This window comes from Panthera pardus, unplaced genomic scaffold (assembly GCF_024362965.1).
Source record: "Panthera pardus isolate Hobbes unplaced genomic scaffold, ASM2436296v1 HiC_scaffold_27, whole genome shotgun sequence".
NCBI lineage: Eukaryota > Metazoa > Chordata > Mammalia > Carnivora > Felidae > Panthera > Panthera pardus.
Window position 1 is genome coordinate 98840393 of NW_026526843.1, and position 18439 is coordinate 98858831.

Genomic DNA, 18439 nt, shown 5'->3' on the forward strand with positions numbered 1-18439 from the left:
TTATTTTAAAAATGCTTTCATAAAAATAATACTTAAATGTCTGTACTTGTGGTTTACATTTTTTCTTGATGAGAAAATTGACTTACCTTGTCACTGTAGACACGCATTTGAATAGGCTAGCAAGTCAGCCTTGTATCATTTTGAATTCGGGTCCTCTTGTGAGGATACTGTTTTACTTAGGCTGCCTAATTCACTGTAGAAAACACGAAATTTCAACAGTACTAAGACAATTGTCAAATAGTGAAGTACCCACGACTGCTTTAGGTTTCATATAAAACTGTCTAGTTTTTGTTCTCCTTTTAATCCAATCGCAGAGATACTTTATCTTCACTTCTCATACTCTTTTCTCTCAGATATCGGTCAGTGACATTTTCTAGTTGGCAATCGATTTGAATCCTTTGGATCCAAATTTGCTAAATATCTAGCTTTTCTTCCTTGATCAGATCAGAGTGATTTTCATGCAGGATAAGAAAAAGGCCAGACTGTGAATTGTAATAATTTTCTTTTTAAATTTCAACAATTACTTTTTTCTCTGGCTCAGAATTTTAGTATCAGAAGCTTTATGTAAGGAAAAAGATACCAGTTGTGTATGGGGTTTTGATAAAGCCAATTCTTTACATTTCTGAGAATTCATTTTATGAAGGGTTGCTTAACTGAATCTGCGTTTACTTCCTCTGAAGCCTTAGAACAATTTGCTTTTGGCCCAACATCCTCTCCCTTGAAATGACTGTGTTACAGTGGAAGCAGCCGTGGGAGGCAAGACACCAAGAATCTCGAACTGGCTCCCCGTCAATTAGTCGAGTGCTTGTTGTCAAGCCATGTAACTCCGCGGGCATTTCTTTCCTCATGTGGAAATGAGTTGAAATAGATGAACCCAGAAGTTATTCCAGTGGCAAAATTATAGCACTCAGTGTTCTGTTTTGGGTTTAACCTTATGTGCTCCTTAGCAGAAGTAAAAGTGTTTCCTTTCATTTTTCTATAAAATGTGCTTTTTCCTAAAATAGGTAGCAGTACACACGTATGTATGTGCATATCTGTGTGTATATTTCTGAACTACAAAGTCCCAGTAATTGACAAACTTTATTATTGTGAAGGCAATAAATAATACGGTGCTTGAGGCTGATAAAATAGTTGAGATTTTTGTATTTTAACGGAAAACTACCTTATAGCATTTTAAATCAAAAAAGGAATCCTTCATCAGAATGATTATTGTTGAGTGGAGTGTCTAAAATGTCACTCTGCTATTATCATCTGTGAGTATGTGCCTAACTCACAAAATTGAAACCCTCCAGTGATGTTGAAGGTTTACCAAGCAACCAGCCTTTCAGTGGGTAAAAAATTTTGAGACTCTGGGAGTGTGAGTGAATTTCATTAAGGCAGTTGAGACCTGGTTTCCTGTTAGAATTTACCATAACTTTGGCAAAGTCGTGGAACCATAGTTCAAAAAGTGTATTCGTTTTTACTGATTTCTTTGTTTAGCTTACTCTTTCATAACGATAACTGAAGTGATGTAGGGGTCAATTTGGTTAAAAAAGACTGCTTTAGAGTTTTTATTGTTTTGACTCCAGGAATTTTATAATTTTTCTCCTTCTGTAGTTTCAGTGCTTTTTGAAAACTAAAGCATGGTTGTTTTCATGTTTTCCAGTTTAACTATTAATGACGAGTATTACTTTAACTTGTATTTCAGAGCGGTTGTGGTGAGTCCAAGATTAGCCCAACATTTTAGTTTGTTGAGATGCAACAGACATAAAATGAGCCCTGGACTTGGAGTCAGAAACCTGGGAGTTGAGTCACAAAGTTCATTGGCGGGTTCTTGACATTTCTGTAGCAGTCGTGGTAGTAATAGTCCTGTGAGCTTCCGGTCTGTGGAACCGGATGAATTGTTTGGGATCTCCTGGTCAGAATAGATGACCGCGAAGCTTTTTCTGCCGAAAGTACCGTCGTCTACTTATTCTAGGACAGTTGTATTTGCGTAACCGGCAAAGTTTCACTTCCACTATTAAGATTTGTTAATTTTGCCAACGTTACTGTCTTTTTCCCCTAGAACAACAACAATCTTGAAGCCTGTTGCCGAGCCCTTTCCCAGGAGAGTAGCAAATACTTATATATGGAATACCATAGTCCAGAGGACAACAGGATGAATCGAAATCGCCTTTTGCATATTAATCTGGGTATCCATTCTCCTAGTAGCTACCACCCAGCAGATGGAGCCCAACTTAACGGTGGTCGAACACTGGTACACAGCTCAAGCGATGGACATATTGATCCACAGCATGCGGCAAGTAAACAGCTGATCTGCTTAGTTCAGGAACCACACTCAGCTCCAGCTGTTGTGGCTGCTGCTCCGAACTACAATCCCTTTTTTATGAACGAACAGAACAGAAGTGCAGCTACTCCTCCTTCACAGCCACCTCAACAGCCATCTTCCATGCAAACAGGAATGAGTCCATCTGCTATGCAAGGGCCTTCGCCACCACCCCCTCCTCCTCCTTCATACATGCACATACCTCGGTATGGTACCAATCCCATTACTGTTACGGTATCCCAGAACCTCCCTTCCGGACAGACTGTACCAAGAGCTTTACAAATCCTGCCACAGATTCCAAGCAATCTCTATGGGCCTCCTGGTTCTATTTATATTAGACAGACATCTCAGAGTTCATCAGGGAGACAAACTCCTCAGAGTACGCCGTGGCAGTCCTCCCCCCAGGGCCCGGTGCCTCATTACAGCCAGCGTCCCTTACCCGTTTATCCACATCAACAGAACTATCAGCCTTCTCAGTATTCTCCCAAACAGCAGCAGATTCCTCAACCTGCTTACCATTCACCGCCCCCTTCTCAGTGTCCTTCGCCCTTCAGCTCTCCGCAACATCAAGTGCAGCCTTCCCAGTTGGGCCATCCAGGTTCCCATGTCTTTATGCCACCTAGTCCTTCCACCACGCCACCCCATCTGTATCAACAAGGACCTCCTAGCTATCAGAAACAGGGGAGCCATTCGGTCGCCTATCTCCCGTACGCACCGTCCAGCTTACCCAAAGGATCCATGAAGAAGATAGAAATTACAGTTGAACCCTCTCAGAGACCTGGGACAGCCATGAACAGGAGTCCTTCACCTATCAGTAATCAGCCGTCTCCACGGAATCAGCACTCACTGTACACAGCCACCACGCCACCTTCAAGTTCCCCTTCAAGAGGCATGTCCGGGCAACCAAAACCTCCATTTAGTGTTAATCCTGTGTATATTACGTATACACAGCCAACTGGACCTTCATGTGTTCCGTCACCGTCTCCTCGAATGATACCAAACCCAACTACAGTTTTTAAAATTACCGTAGGTCGAGCGACGACTGAAAATCTTTTAAATTTAGTGGACCAAGAAGAACGTTCTGCAGCCCCAGAACCGATTCAACCCATTTCAGTGATACCTGGTTCTGGGGGAGAAAAGGGAAGCCATAAATACCAGAGGAGTTCTAGTTCTGGATCAGATGACTATGCCTATACACAAGGTAATTTCATTTAGCCCTACTATGAAATTTCATCTTTGTGGTGAGGTGGCAGTCTCCTGTTGAAAAAAAAAACACATTTCTTGGCTGTTTAATTTTTTTAATGTTTTCATTTATTTTTCGAGAGAGAAAGAGCACCAGTGGGGGAGGGGCAGAGAGAGGGGGGAGACCCAGAATCCAAAGCAGGCTCCAGGCTCCCAGCTGTCAGCACAGAGCCCGATGCTGGGCTTGACCTCATGAACTTCACAAACTGCGAGATCATGACCTGAGCTGAAGTCGGATGCTGAACCGACTGATCCACCCAGGCGCCCCCGGATTAGCTGTTTAGTTTTATTTAAATGTTTAGTGTTGATTAAATATTGGGCAGTAGCATAGCTGTCAAGAATAGGGTTATTGCTTTCAGAGTTCTCGGTTTTAAAATATGAACACATAGGCGTGATAATGGTGACCTTATAAGGCTGTTTTTTAGGAAGAACGTGCATTGGGACAAAAATACAGACAAGCGAAGTCAATATTGTCAGAAAACAAACTACACAGTAGGAAAAAGAGGGTGGGCTGTAGTTGATCAAAGTCAAAGAATTTGTGTCTGTTTTAGAGAATGGCCTGGAGCGTGTAATATTTATAAGCGCTGTCTACTTACAAGTGGGACTGGTGATGAAGAACGTTGTCGGATTAGTTAATAGTGAGCCTAACTAAAGAAAAAGACAGGATTTTTTAAGTCTATTCAGATTTCAAGCTAGCTGAGAATTTATTCTTTCAGTATGTGAGGCGGATAGTAATTACGATTGTAATTAAATATGCCTGGTAGTCAGGCATAGTTAAAAACACAGTCTTAGGGAAACAAAGGACGGCAGAGCCAGCGGGACCTACGGCGGGTGTCATTTTGGTACGAGAGCCAAAGTCAAGCAGATCTGGGAAAGGTAAGACAGCATTAGCAAGACACAAGAGTAAGTGCCCGCTCAGGTTGAGGACAGGGTTCCTTTGGAGTATTTTACGCGTTGGCAGTGCATGGAGAACTTTCCCAGTCACTGGTTCACTGTTCCTCTCTGCAATGACTCTGTCTGTAACACTGTAGCCTTGCTGTTACATCAGCGAGCAAGGATGGAGAGGTTAGCAAAGCAGTTGAAACTCGAGAAAGAGGAGCTCGAGCGCTTGAAGGCCGAAGTTAACGGTATGGAGCATGACCTGATGCAGAGACGGCTCCGAAGGGTCAGCTGTACCACGGCGATTCCCACGGTAAGTCCTCGGTGGCGGTGTGTGGATGGGAAGGTGGGGATGGTGGCTGTCCAGGTCACTCGTTTCTCTTGCAGGTTCTCTTCCCTGCAGGGGCTTTGTGCTCTTTAAACGACGGACAAGGGACTGTGGCCTTCAGTAGTTCTCATCAAACTAATGCGATGCTTGTATTTTTTTTTCACCTGTATGAATTCCATAGATTCATCCGTATTTTCAAATAACTGACATTTATAATCAAGGTATGGCATCTCATTAACTGTAAGTTTTTGTCAAAGTAGGAAAGTGCACCCTACTAAGTATTTTGTCATTTGTTCTCACGTGTCCGTTTTTTCTTTTAAGCATGTAATATACATATAAATTGCCAAGGTTTAAAAGTTACTTATTTAAGCACATTAATTCAAATGACTTAGAACGCTATCGATATGAATCTTGGAAAGTGTTGACCATAGAGTATTTCCAGGCAGAGAAGTGTTGTTAAGTGTAAATAATTGTAGAAACTAAGATAGCAGTTTTGACCGCAGTCCTAACGGTCACTGCTCTCACGCAAAGAGTTAGACGGTATGTTTTTAACATGTTTAGTACTGCTGATGAGTTCTAAAAATTGTTAAGCAACCTGGCAAGTTTTGAAACCAGCCTCCTAAAATCTTGTGACAACACCAGCTTGCTGTGATCCGATCTGTCACTTCACCTTTGAACATTCCTCTGTGCAGCAGGCCGTTTTTAGTCGATGAATGCGGTCCTGTGCTGGGTGCTTAGCGCATACCCGCCAGCGAGACGAGTAGATCCGTCAACAGATAATTCTAACACAGTGGGGTCAGTGCTGTTTACGCTCGCGGGTGATGAGACAAGTCCCCCGGCCCCTCGTCTGTGTGTGTACTCTGTGCACTTCTGCCTTCCCGCGTCCTCTTCTGGAGCTCTAAATGGGTAAGTCCTGCGTCTTCTTCAGGGCTTCACCTTACACTTGGCTTCTTTCCATAGGGCCGTTCCTTCTTTTCCCAACGTGTCGACACTGAGGGAGGTTTCTGAGCATTTCCAAGTTTAGAGAAGTGGCCTGCGTGTCGGGCCTCTTGCAGACAGCATGCGGCTCTGCCTTTGTAGACAAGTTTTTAATGGAGAATTGTGGCTTCTCAAAGGAAATCTGTGAACTCCTGAAATTACATGCAGTTTCATGATGTGTTTTTATATGGAAGCAGGTCCCTGGTTTCCAGCTGATTTTCCTACGGTGAATAGAGGGAAGGGGAAAAGGCCAAAGACCCACTCCTCAGGGAGGGCGTTTGCTAAGGGAAGAGAGCACTGAGCTAACAAAGGTGTGAAGTTAAGACACGCAGACCTTCAGGAGGTAGCACATACAGGTCTCACTCGTAAGGCGAGGTTTCTGGAGTGTTAACGGGTTAATGTGCATCGGTCGGGTGGGGCATAGATGTTGAGGCTGAGGTGTTTGAAGATTATTCTGCTGGTCCTGGGGAAACCGGTGGAATTTGCCAGAAAGAAATTATTGATAAACAGGTATATTTAGTAATTGAAAGGAATTTAGTCAGTATTAGAAAGAATTTCAAAGAATAGTGTTATAAGAAGGGAGGATTTTACTTAAAATGCTTAGAAAATTACAAAGCTGTCTTTAAAAGGTGATGAATTCTTCATTTTTTTCCTCCACTCAAAATCTTCATTGAATTCTGTGACTAGGGAGGTATTGAAGAATATAACCCACACGAGAATCTACCCTGGTGGTTGGGCACTTTGCAGTCTTTTAGGTACTTATGGAGCATAAACAGATTTTCTTAGCATAAAAGGCATTTTCCCTCACGTAACCGTGGGCCCTGTGTTTACTGACCTATGGCTGTTGGATAATTCCTGCCAAGTAACTGACGGTATTTGAGAGACGAGAAATTTAAGCGTGTGATCCCCTTCCGTGTGTGCTGCCAGCCGTAGAGTAGAAGGAGGGACTATTAACAACGCATGGGTGAGGGACAGTTCTAGATGGATGTTCAGACAGTGGCTCTCTCTTCACTGTCAACTTTCTTAGCTATGATACCTGTGAATACCTGTCTCTTGGGATTTTTGTTAGGATTAAATAATACATAGTAATGAATTTATGTAGTACCCAGCAAATAGTGAATAGTCTTATAAGTGTTGGTTGGACAACACTGGAAAAACACACACCGATGAGAACCATTTTGCAAAACTGTAGCTTTAGGAACATGTATAACATAAGGGTATGTTACAGAGGAAGTTAATCCAGAAGTAAAGCATTTAGTCAGAATTCCCTATTGTTGATGGAGGCTCACTTGAGGCACCAGGACATAGTTCACAGAGTGTCCACATAGGCTCTGGAGGCAGAATAGTTTTGGCAATCACTGGCTCTTCTGTGCATTTGATTTTCCCTATCTGTAAAAGGGAATTATCTTTTAATATTGTCAAGATAAAGAGACAACATATGTAAAAGTGTTTGGCATGGAGTGAAGTGCTCGGTAAGTGGCTGTCTTTGTCCCACTCACATGTGGGATTACAGAAAAGAGAATAGTTTTGCGGGGTTTTGGTGTGTGCGTGCGCTACTAAGCTCCTATCTCTACCTTCAAGTTTGCAAATCAGCTTCTTAACAAGCAGTGCATTAAAAAAAAACCGTGTGTACCTCAGGAGCCTGAAATGCACATTGGTTACCAGCTACAGGTTGCAGTTGTAGAATTTAGAGAAAGAGTGAAATGATCTAAGGAGGGCACAAGTGCAAGATGGCCTCAGTCTGTTCTTTGCAAAGCATTGTGTTTTTGTGTGAGAGAAAAGAGAATCGGAAGTGTCGGCCAGCTAAATGGTAGGGATATTAAGTACTTTGAGAGTTTTGCGATAGCAATGTTAGCTTTTTGCTGTTAGGGTTCAAAGATGAGACAGTTTCATGGTGGAGGGGAAAATGCAAGTTAAACCTTGAAGGATAAATAAGGTTTCACTAAGCAGAGAGCTGCCAGTTCCCCCTCCCCCAAGTTTTTCCTCTCCTTCATCTTGTTCTAAGCGGGTTTTTGGACTAACTTACATTTTCCAGCCCCAGATGCATAATGAGGGCCAAGCCACCAAACAACAACAGTGGTCGTCAGCCTTGCTCTCTGTGATAACAACTTCTTCAAGTGCTCAGTTGACTTAAGGTATTTCTGCCACCTTCTGAAAAAAAGCTTAGAATTTTTGACTTTGTCAGGTCTTTTACAACAACTCTAAATTACACAGCCAATCTTGAAAGTCCTCCTCGAAAATACAGTGCACTTGTTTACAAATGGTACTGACTTTTCAGAAATAGCTCCCCCACCCCTTGGTTTCATCAGAAGCTATGAAAAAGGACCTAAGAATCTTACAGGGAAGTTACTTCTTTAGGGAATTCTGGTGGTTCTCCTGTCTTTGGAAATGATCCTGTTGACTAGAGCTGCTGGTATTCTTACAGGGAAATGTGCTCGTAGCCTCTGGACTATCAAGTGTATTCTAGTATTTCCATACTTACTTATGTAGCTTCACTATTTAGGACCCTTGCGTCTGAAACACCCCCCCCCCCCCCTTCCTCCTGCACCTTCATAGGAAGATTCAACTCGTTTAGGTACTTGACTTTCCGGGTAAGATTCTACAAAGAATGAGGTTTTTTTTTTTACATACTCCTAGCACTGATCCGAGTGCTTTATCTTTAGTGAAGATGCCCACGTATATTTTAAACTCTTGCTATTGCCTGGTAGACAAGGTATAAGCATTTTATGTGGTAATGTCCCGTGTTTTGCAGATAGGAAAAAGTCAGGCAGTCCTTAATAAATATTTCTGAATGACTTTCGTGTTCCCATAGCAGTGTAAGGAATTGCAGCTCTTATTATATTGTGTTCTATCCCTTATTTTAAAGGTTGCATACTCGCGAATTTAAGGGGCGGTCCCAGTTATTCCGAGAACACCTCCAGTGTGAGAGCTTGTATTATTGTAAATGGAGAGCCTTTTTGCTCATTTTTCTTGACTCTCATATTAACATGGTGTGTAGAAAAATACAGGTTTTTAACAACTTCTGTCCTAACAGATATTCATCTTTTACCGTATATAGCTCAAAGCACATTAGTAACTGAGTTAATATCTGGGCTGTGGTGAACGCTTTAGTCCCTATGCCTCTGGAATTTAAAACCTCACTTATTTTTTTCCTGTATATATGTAAAGAAACTTAGAAGGCCAGAGGAAGTCAAGTCTTCCAGAAAACTTGAACTGAAGAATAGAGCATTCTTTACATTTGTCTCGTGTACGCCCCTGAAACGCCTAAGGGGAGTAGGTTGGGCTGGAAGTCAATGAAAAAGGAAAGGAAGTTGGAGGAAGAGTGGAGCCCACTTGTTTGATGTAGGAGAAAAAGTGTGTTTAAATCCCGGTTCTACCACTTCCTTTCTTTGATAACCTTGGAAAAGTTTTAGGTCTGCTTGGGGCATCGGCTTCCTCATTTATAAACTGGCGATGCTTGCCCTGAAAGATGGTGGTGAGGAACGAGTAAGAAACCTCTGGTGAACAGTGTCTGACACTCCACATTAATTTAACTTAGTACTGTTGTCATTTCTCCAAGCCTGGATGAGACTACAATCGTGGACGTTGCTTGTTTTACAGATTGATCCTCATAGCTTCCCTTACCATGCTCTGTGATTACAATGCACGTTTTGTGTTTACGTGGCCATACTGATGTCCCCGTTTTACCTGACTGTTCCTTTCAGCGTTTAGGACTTCTTCAGCGTGCCCTCTTTTGGACTAAGGCCATATATCTTGGTAATAACCAGTCAGAACGATTAACGTGAATAGCAGTTCTTAAATGTTGGGCTTGATAATGACTTTCCCACAATTGCTATTTTGGGTCCTTTCTTACTAGCCTGAGGAAATGACAAGATTGAGAAGCATGAACAGACAACTCCAGATAAATGTTGACTGTACACTGAAAGAAGTTGACCTCCTTCAATCTAGAGGTATAGACTTGATTATTTGGTAAACCATAAGTAATAGTGTGGTGTGTTAAGCTGCTTAAATAGCCGTCATTTTGGTTTTACAGATTTAAGAGAGAGTTTTTCTCCATTATAATCCTGGTAAAGAGATCCCTCTGCTCCATGGCCATACATTTGGGGGCTGCAAGATAGTTATACTTGGGCAGTTTCATCATTAAGTTCTTATCGTTTAGACTGTTCCGTGTTGTTACTCTGCATTTCTCCTGTTTCAGTCCTTTACTGTGAATATTTTATATTGATGGGTCTTAATTATAAAACTTACTAGATTGACGTGTCACTCATCGAAAGTATCTGTAAACATCGGGAATCACGTATCCGACTGTCTGATTCCTCAGTTTTAAAAGAAATTCCATGTCCTTTTTGTGTATCCATCACATGAAAACATCCAGCTATATTTTATACCTTCGGGATTTTGAGGTTCTTTTCTTGTTTGGCTCTTTCATAGAATTGTATTACGGTAGAAGCTCTCTTAACTGACTCTCGTGTACCCAGCTCCCCGGGCCGGAGGTGTTCATTCCCCCCACGAGATACCTGCTCCGAGTCCGCAGCCGCTGCGCACTCCTGAGCGGGAGGCCGCACACCGGCCTGTGCCTGTCCTGTCGCTTGTGGCAGTTGAACGGTCTGCTCCGCGGCAGTTAGTCGTGCCCTTTCCCTCGCCTGTATATGCCGTTTCCAGTATTTCTCTATTCTTTCTTGAGCTCACATGAACGCAGGAGGATCTGCTCTTCCTATAAAAAAACCAAAGGCAGATCACTAAAAAAAGAAAAAAGGCAGGAGGAGGTCTGCGAGCTAGTTACGGGTGAAAACTGCCCAGGGTTAAGGGGATAAGTCATAAAAACCTCAGAGGATTCTCTTCCGTTACTCAAAATAAGACAAAATTGTCGGTTCAGCGTTCAGCGCAGTAGCCTGCCGCCTCTTTTGGTTGTTCTGGTGGCACACGGTCACACTCCGTTGTGGACATGGTGTCTGGGGCTGCTTTTGTGCTTCTGCAGCACAGTTGAGGGCTGCCTCCAGACTGTCACAGGTCCGCAAAGCCTGACACGTTTATTCCCCGGACCTCACACGAGAAAGAGTTGGCCCATTCCCCTGGGGGACCTTAGAGGTGTACAGTTTACGTAAGAAGGACCATAGCAAACTTTTTAGTCAACACACATTAGAGTCTTGTGCCGACATTGAAGGTGACAAGTCATTTTTCTTACGACGTCTGATTCAGTCGGCCCCTCCCCTTTTACCACCACTTACTTTTCTTAATTATGGCAGCTAAGAGAGCTTCTACCCTATTTTAAGAGTATTATAATAACCTACCCTGTTGCCGTGTTTAGGCAAGATGTAAAAGATAGGGAACAGTCTGAATAGAAGCAAATTTGAGTGTGAAAGGTGCACAGTCTGGTCCCCTGCCCTTCACTTTTCCCCCAAAGGTAATCCTAGAGACTCCTTGCTTTAAGCGCTGGAAGAATTGCTGTGTGTGGTGTGGGGGGTGGATACTAAGTATTGTCACTGTTTGGAAAGACTACGTCCATTTTTTTTGCTTGGGTGTTTTTTTGAAGCAAAACAAGGAACACTCAAACAGTTGGTTGGGACATTTGTAGTAAGCCTTATGAGACCTAGAAATTAAAACATCAGCTGTAACTTAATTGAGGAAATACATAGGCAGCATCTTAGAGCATTGTGGCTTTCATTTGTCTTCCAAATGCAAAAACGCATTTGTGATAAAACCTGCAAGGGAAAGCACTATTAAGGTTTTAGAAGCAAAGAGCTGGGGTTTTGGTCTCCATTGGGCCACACACAGCTCTTTTTGGTGCTGAAGTGTTTCTGAATCCCCTTTCATAAGGGGTCCAAATAGATCCATTTTCTACTGAATGCTACTCTTCCATACTCCGGAAAAACTTTACGCTGAAATGAAGAGCTTGAACCTCGATGCAAATAATTATTTCATGTTGGAAAACTTTTCGTGGGGGCAAAATAATGTCTAGACATCAAGACATCCAATATATTTGAATTGTCAGTACCCTACAGCATTCTCTGTAGCTAATAAGCAGGAGTAGTTTTGAACCTTCATTGGAATTGCGCAGAACAAGCAGATTACGGTGATAGGTTTGCAGAAGTCGAAGCGGGACCCAAAGCTGACAGTGCATCACAACCCACCTTGGAGGACTCATGGCAGGAGGTGGGGCTGAAATAGACACTAGGCCAGGGAGTGAACATCCTGAGAGAGTTGAAAATTTTGTAGCAAGACAAAATTCTCAGGGATTGTCGTCTTTATTACTCTGAAATTGGCACCTTATCATCTTGGATGAATCTGTAGGCACCATTCAGTATTCTCCTTTTCTTCAAGATAAGAAAACTGTGAGCCGCTGCTACGGTAACTTGGTTCCTCTTTGTCAATTTCTGTTTCACTTCTTCCACAGTTTACTTTATCATGGGTAACTTGTTAAGGTAAACCATGAATGGCATGAAAGATACCTTCTTTCTCACGGTTTGTTCCTTAAAATCCAAAGTAACGCCAAATAGTTCAGCCGTCCTTTTTCCTCATTTACCTCCCCTACGTGTGTCACATACATAATCCTCCTGCAAGAGAGTAGCTTTGCAGTTAGAAAAATATCCCTTCAGGTGATGGTTTGTTGATCAACACTGATGGGGTAGTTTGCTTGGGTCTTTTCTCACAGTGATCAGGAAAACATTTTCAGTGGAAAGAGGATAGGAGTTTTGAACCCTGGAAAAGTTTCCCTTCTTACATATTTTATTTCTATATATTCTTTAACAAAAAAGCCAAATAGGAACAAGAGCCCTAAATGCATATGGTGATTTTATTTTCTTTATAGGAAACTTTGATCCAAAAGCCATGAATAATTTTTATGACAACATAGAACCTGGCCCAGTTGTACCACCCAAGCCATCTAAAAAAGGTGAGTAGGGAAATGCCACAAACAGAGAAATAAGTATCAGAATGTTTAGCTGAAGAAATTTCCGTCAGCGAGATTAACTTTTCAGCACAAAAAAAGTTACCATAGTGATACTCCTGTGCCACGTGTCCCCCATATTTTAATTTCTCAAAGGCACTACAAATTAATGACTCCTGGAATTGTTGTCAAAGGTAATTAAGTGGGATATCCAATTTAATTTTTTTAAGTGAAACAATATATTAGATAGCTAACATTGTAAAATTACTTACCTCTGTCATAACTGTAATCCTAAACTCTAGGATCCTAGTTTAGATCCTAACTGTAATCCTCCTTCTAAAATAATGAGAACTTGAAAGGTCTTACCTGAGAATGCAAAGTTTGAGTTGTAGATCTAAGCCTCTTAAGTTAGCAGCTCACAGAGGAAGCCTTCTGTGCCCAACAGGTGAAGATAATAATTAGGGATGAGGTGTTTTATTTATTTATTTTTTAATGTTTCTTCTCTGAGAGAGCTCGAGTGAGGAAGGGGCAGAAAGAGGAGCTGAAGCACACTCCACACGGACAGGCTTGAGGCCACAGATCACAAGACCATGACCTCAGCTGAAGTCAGATGCTTAAGCTACTGAGCCAAGCAGGCGCCCCTAATTTTTTTTTCCATATTTACTTTTGAGAGAGGGAGATAGCGAGTCCGAAGCAGGCTCTGTGCTGTTAGTGCAGAGCCCGACCTGGGGCTTGAACCCACAAACTGTGAGATCGTGACCTGGCCCAGAATCCGTCGCTCAACTGACTGAGCCCCCCAGGCACCCTGAGAATGCCTTTTTTTTAAATGACCAGTAGAATATTTACAAATCTTGTTAGACTCCCTACTCAGGAGGTAATGGATAAATTCTGTGCTAAATAACGTTACCTTGATTTTAGTTGAATAGCTTTCTATGTATGTATGTAGTGGATGACTACCAAGTATCAGGTTTGGCACTGTGACAACATTCTATACAGTTTCAAGTTGAAAGTCACTGAGTTACATTTTTAATCTAAATGGATAAAGTCATCAATGATATATATGGGTCTCTTTAAACTCGGTGTTGCCTGAGTATCTACTAAAGAAGTCTTACCTATTGGTAATCCAGCAGACTTCAGTTAATTGATTCAAGGGCTGTTACCAAAGAATCACCCTATGTAACAGAATGCATTGACAAGTTGTTCATCTGGAAAGAGCGACCAAGTTGGTGAGCAGTGTGTCCACCACGAGCCATCTCATTAGCATGAACTCTCCGGTATGGTCTGAAGGGCCCACCGTAAAGAACAGAGACACTCCTTATCGCTTGGGGAAATTCCAAGATTTTAGTGGTTATCTCCCGGGAGCTGGGCATTAAAGCTCTACCTCTCTTTAACAAGAAGAAGTTGGCCTTCCTTAATTATGTATGTATGTATGTTGATTCATTTTTGAAAGAGAGAGCGCACAAGCCGGGGTGGGGGGACACAGAATCGGGAGCAGGCTCCCAGCTGTCAGCACAGAGCCCGACGCACAACTGGAACTCATAAACCGTGATATCATGAGCGGAGCCGAAGTTGGATGCTCAACCGACTGAGCCACCCAGGCGCCCCTACCTTCCTTAATTTACTTTTTCATGTGAATTTAAGAAAGAGACAGACGAGGGGCAGAGGGAGACAAAGAAAGCAGGCTCTGCGCTGTCAGCACAGATCCAGATGTGGGGCTCAAACCACAAACTGTGAGATCATGACCTAAGCCAAAATCGGATGCTTAACCCACTGAACCACCCATGCATGCCAGGGAAGGCCAAATTCTTTGAGCAGTGTTTAGAAGGAAATTTGTGAAGACACACTCAAGCCATGAAGATTAATGATCAGTTACCTAAAATTCCACCTTTAGCAAAGAATAAAGTCAAGGAGATTGAAAGGTAAATATAGAAAGAACACAAATTATTAAAATAGTAAGAGAAATAATGGCTCTCCATTAACATAATAAGGGAATGTGATCAACATCTTTATGCCAGTAAACTCAGCCCTTTATATGAAATGGACACATCTACCAAAACTGACAACAAGATGATGCAGGATATATTAATAGCTGTCTATTAAAGAATTTGAATCCATTAACTCTATACCCAGATGGTTTCATTGGTACTTGAAAAGATACTACCAACCTTATGCAAATTTTTTGAGAAAATAGATGAGGAAAGATAGCTTCTCAGTTTTTTGTTTGTTTTGGGTATCATCAGCAGAGCCTTGATTCCAAAACCTGATCAAGGTATTATCTACTCATCACCCCCCACACCCCTAGAAAAAAAACAAAATTACACATCAATACCTGTCCAGAATTTAAAGCAAAAAAAAAAAAAAAAAAAAATTCGTAATTTTCAAAATATATAGAAAGGATAATGGATCATGACCAAGTTTCTTTTAGCTCAGGAATGTGCTATCAGTAAAGGAGAAAAAGTTCATGCTCCTTTTACTAGATACAGGAAAAGCATCTGACAAAAGTCAGCCCCTATTCCAGCTATAAGGAGACTAAAACACAACTATTAGAACTAATAAGTGCCTTTAACAAGGTCTTGGGATGGAAGGTGAATCTACAAGAACCCTATTTTTATGTACCAGCAAACAAGTGAAAAATGAGAAATTCAACACCAGTGATAGATGTTGAAAACTACAAAACATTGCCGGAAGAAATTAGGGTAATACACCGTGTTTGCAGTTAAATCACAAGTGGGAAACTTATTCTTCCCCTAGTGATTTGTACTTATACCCATTTTAACTGTACTGGGCAAAAGTAACAAACTGATTCTGCAATTCATACCTTATTGCCTAAGACATAGAATACTCAAAACAATCTCTAAAAAGAATGCAATTGGAAGTTTCAGCCCTAACTCATTTCAGGACTTAATATAAAGCTACAGTCATCGTAGTATGTTAATGGCATAGGGATAAAAAGTAGATAGAGAATAATGGAGAGCCCAGATAGAGACCCTCACTTACACTGCCAGATTTTGACAAAAGCACCAAAGCAGTGAAGGGAGAAAGCGAAGTCTTTCCAGCAACTAATTCAAGAACCTGGTTAACCATATGGAAAAATAACCCAGTTTTGATCCTTACCTCTCACTATACACGGAAATCTAAGATGGGTCATACATACTTAAGTGTCAGTGCTAAATTACAGAGATTCCAGAACAAAACCTAACATATACTTGCAACTTGGGTTTAGCTAAGAATTTTGAGCAACACAGCAAGAATACTTGGTACACTGGCCTTCGTTGAAGTTGACCATTTCTGCTCGTCAAGACGCACTGTGAAGAAAGTGAAAAGGCAAGCCATGGACTGGGAGGAAATATTGAAAACATACCTGGTTAAAACAAAAAGTGGTATCTAGAATGTATCGAGAACCTCCGTAGCACAGTAATAACAAGACAAGCCATGGGCATCTGTCTGGGTGGCTCAGTTGCTTAAGCGTCTGATTTTGGCTCAGGTCATGATCTCACTGTTTGTGAGTTCCCGCCCTGCATCCGGCTCTCTGCTGTCAGCATAGAGCCCGCTTGGGATCCTCGGTCTCTCTGCTCCTCCCCCACGTGCTCAGGCACACGCGCACATACTCTCTCTCAAAAATAAACGTTGGAAAAAAAACCTTAAAAGGCAATCCAGTTTTACGAAGATCAAAACATTTGAGTCAACGCTTCACAAACATATGTAAATGGCCTAATAAACACATGAAAATGCTCAACTTGAATAGACATTAAGAAAATGCAAATTCAAATCCGTAGATTCCTAAAGCACGAGGTCTAAAACATTAGAATGTAGAGCAATCAGAATTCTTACATTTCTGGTAAAAGTTGAAGATGGTGTGACCATTTCTTGTAAAACCACACCTTGATGCACCTGCCCTGTAGCCCATCAACTCTACTTCTAAAAATTTATCCAACAGAATTTAAAACCATGTCCACAAAGTGGCTTGTAGTAGAAGATTCATAGCGAATGTGTTCAAATTAAGCAAACACTGGGAACGGCCCAAGTGGCCCTCAGCAGGTGACTGGAAACCGACTGCTATATGCGCATGAGGGAATACTAGTCAGCAACACAAATCAACTCTTTTCACACACGACGTGCCGGAACCTAAGCAACATAATGCTGAAAGAAAGAAAGCAAATCCAAAAGAATACATACTGGATGATTCTGTTGACATGCTGCAATTCATACACTAAATTAGTTTCTATTAAAAACCAGAACAGCTTTGGTCTCTGGGAGTGGAGGTTGGGGATTACCTGGGAAAAGGCATGGGAGGATTTTATGGGCTAATGGTAATGTCTGGATAGGGATTCGGATTATTGAGGTGTATGTGCAAGTTTCAAAAGTACTCAGATGGCACGCTTACGGTATGTGTATTTCACTATCTAAGTTTTACCTTAAGCACTCACAAAGAAATGAGGAAAATGTCCTGACGTCACGTGGCAGGTCAGCTGCCAGGGGCCCGAAGAGTGTTCTAGCAGTGGTCATATCGGTGTTGCAGACAGGTCATTGTGCCTCTGCCTTGGAGACCAACAGCATATACTTGAGGTGGAAGCTCCTGTTTTGCTGGACTACTCAGTTAGGAATATCGTTAGGATGCCATAATATCCAGCTTCGTGTGACTCTAAGTACCTTTAGTAAGGCGGCTGTAGTCCTTGCAGCTTTGAGTAGTCCTCACAGTGAGCTGTAATTAAATTCCAACTGTAGTCAACTTGTAAAGTATGTATCCAGTAGTCAGTAGGTATATGGATCATTTACGCTTACCCCAAGTGGCTTATCCTAGTCTACATACGTTGGTTTTTTTTGTTAACCTTTATTTATTTTTGAGACAGAGAGGGGCAGAGAGAGAGAGGGAGACACAGAATCCGAAGCAGGCTCCAGACTCTGAGCTGTCAGCAGAGCCCGACGCGGGGCTCGAACTCACGGACCGTGAGATCATGACCCGAGCCGAAGTCGGACGCTTAAATCCAGGCGCCCCTACATACAGTTTTAATACAAAGTAGACTAGAAAACTAACATCCTCACTAGAAATGAATTTCTACTCGAGAAATCCGATTGAACTTTCATTAGATATACTGTTGGTGAGAACATAAAGTGGTACTAGTCTAATAGTGTCCTGTTATGTACCCTACCTTGTAGTTTTTAAACTTACTAAAAAAAAACAAAAGGTGAAAGGTGTGTTTATTTTGAGAGAGAGCACACACACGCACACATGGGGGAGAGGCAGAGGAGACAGTTGTAATGAAATGTGATGGATGGCACAGAGCCTGATTCAGGGCTCCATCTCAGGAACCATGAGACCATGACCGAAGCTGAAATCAAAAGCTGTTTGGTTTTCTCTGTGAAGTCAGGTGCGTTGTCTTCTAAGCATTCACATTTCAAAACCTAAATTGGCCTCTTCTCAAAAACATTTATGTACTTTAAGGTAGATTTTCTTGCAGTGCCACTTAAGATAAAATAGAAATAACTGACAGAATTGGTTTATTGGCTGAAATAAATGTCTTGGCATTATTACATGGATAAATCCAAGTGGAATATGGATGTTTATCTGAATAGTAAGTATGATAATAAAAAGAGAATGAGGGGCGCCTGGGTGTCTCAGTCTGTTAAGCATCCGACTTCTGCTCAGGTCATGAGTTGGCTGTTCGTGGCTTCGAGCCCAGCATCGGGCTCTGTGCTGACAGCTCGCGGCCTGGAGCCTGCCTTTGGATTCTTTGTCTCCCTCTCTCTGCCCCTGCCCTGGTCACAGTCTGTCTCTCTCGGGGGGCGAAGAGCGGGGGGGGGGGGGGGGGGGGGGGGCGGG

At 42.1% G+C, this 18439-nt stretch overlaps 1 protein-coding gene across 6 annotated transcripts in view; it reads left to right on the forward strand.

Annotated features, from left to right (window-relative positions):
• TAB3 (TGF-beta activated kinase 1 (MAP3K7) binding protein 3) overlaps nucleotides 1-18439 on the forward strand; it is an 88501-nt gene that overhangs the window by 60286 nt on the left and 9776 nt on the right. For 4 of the 6 annotated variants that reach the window (XM_019419760.2, XM_053891732.1, XM_053891731.1 and 1 more), the window contains 4 exons: nucleotides 2045-3506; nucleotides 4579-4739; nucleotides 9589-9682; nucleotides 12541-12624. In XM_019419760.2, the coding sequence (XP_019275305.2) occupies nucleotides 2045-3506; nucleotides 4579-4739; nucleotides 9589-9682; nucleotides 12541-12624 (1801 nt within the window). The remainder of the gene's footprint in view (nucleotides 1-2044; nucleotides 3507-4578; nucleotides 4740-9588; nucleotides 9683-12540; nucleotides 12625-18439) is intronic. The other 2 variants (XR_008418309.1, XR_008418308.1) reach the window with 1 other exon arrangement.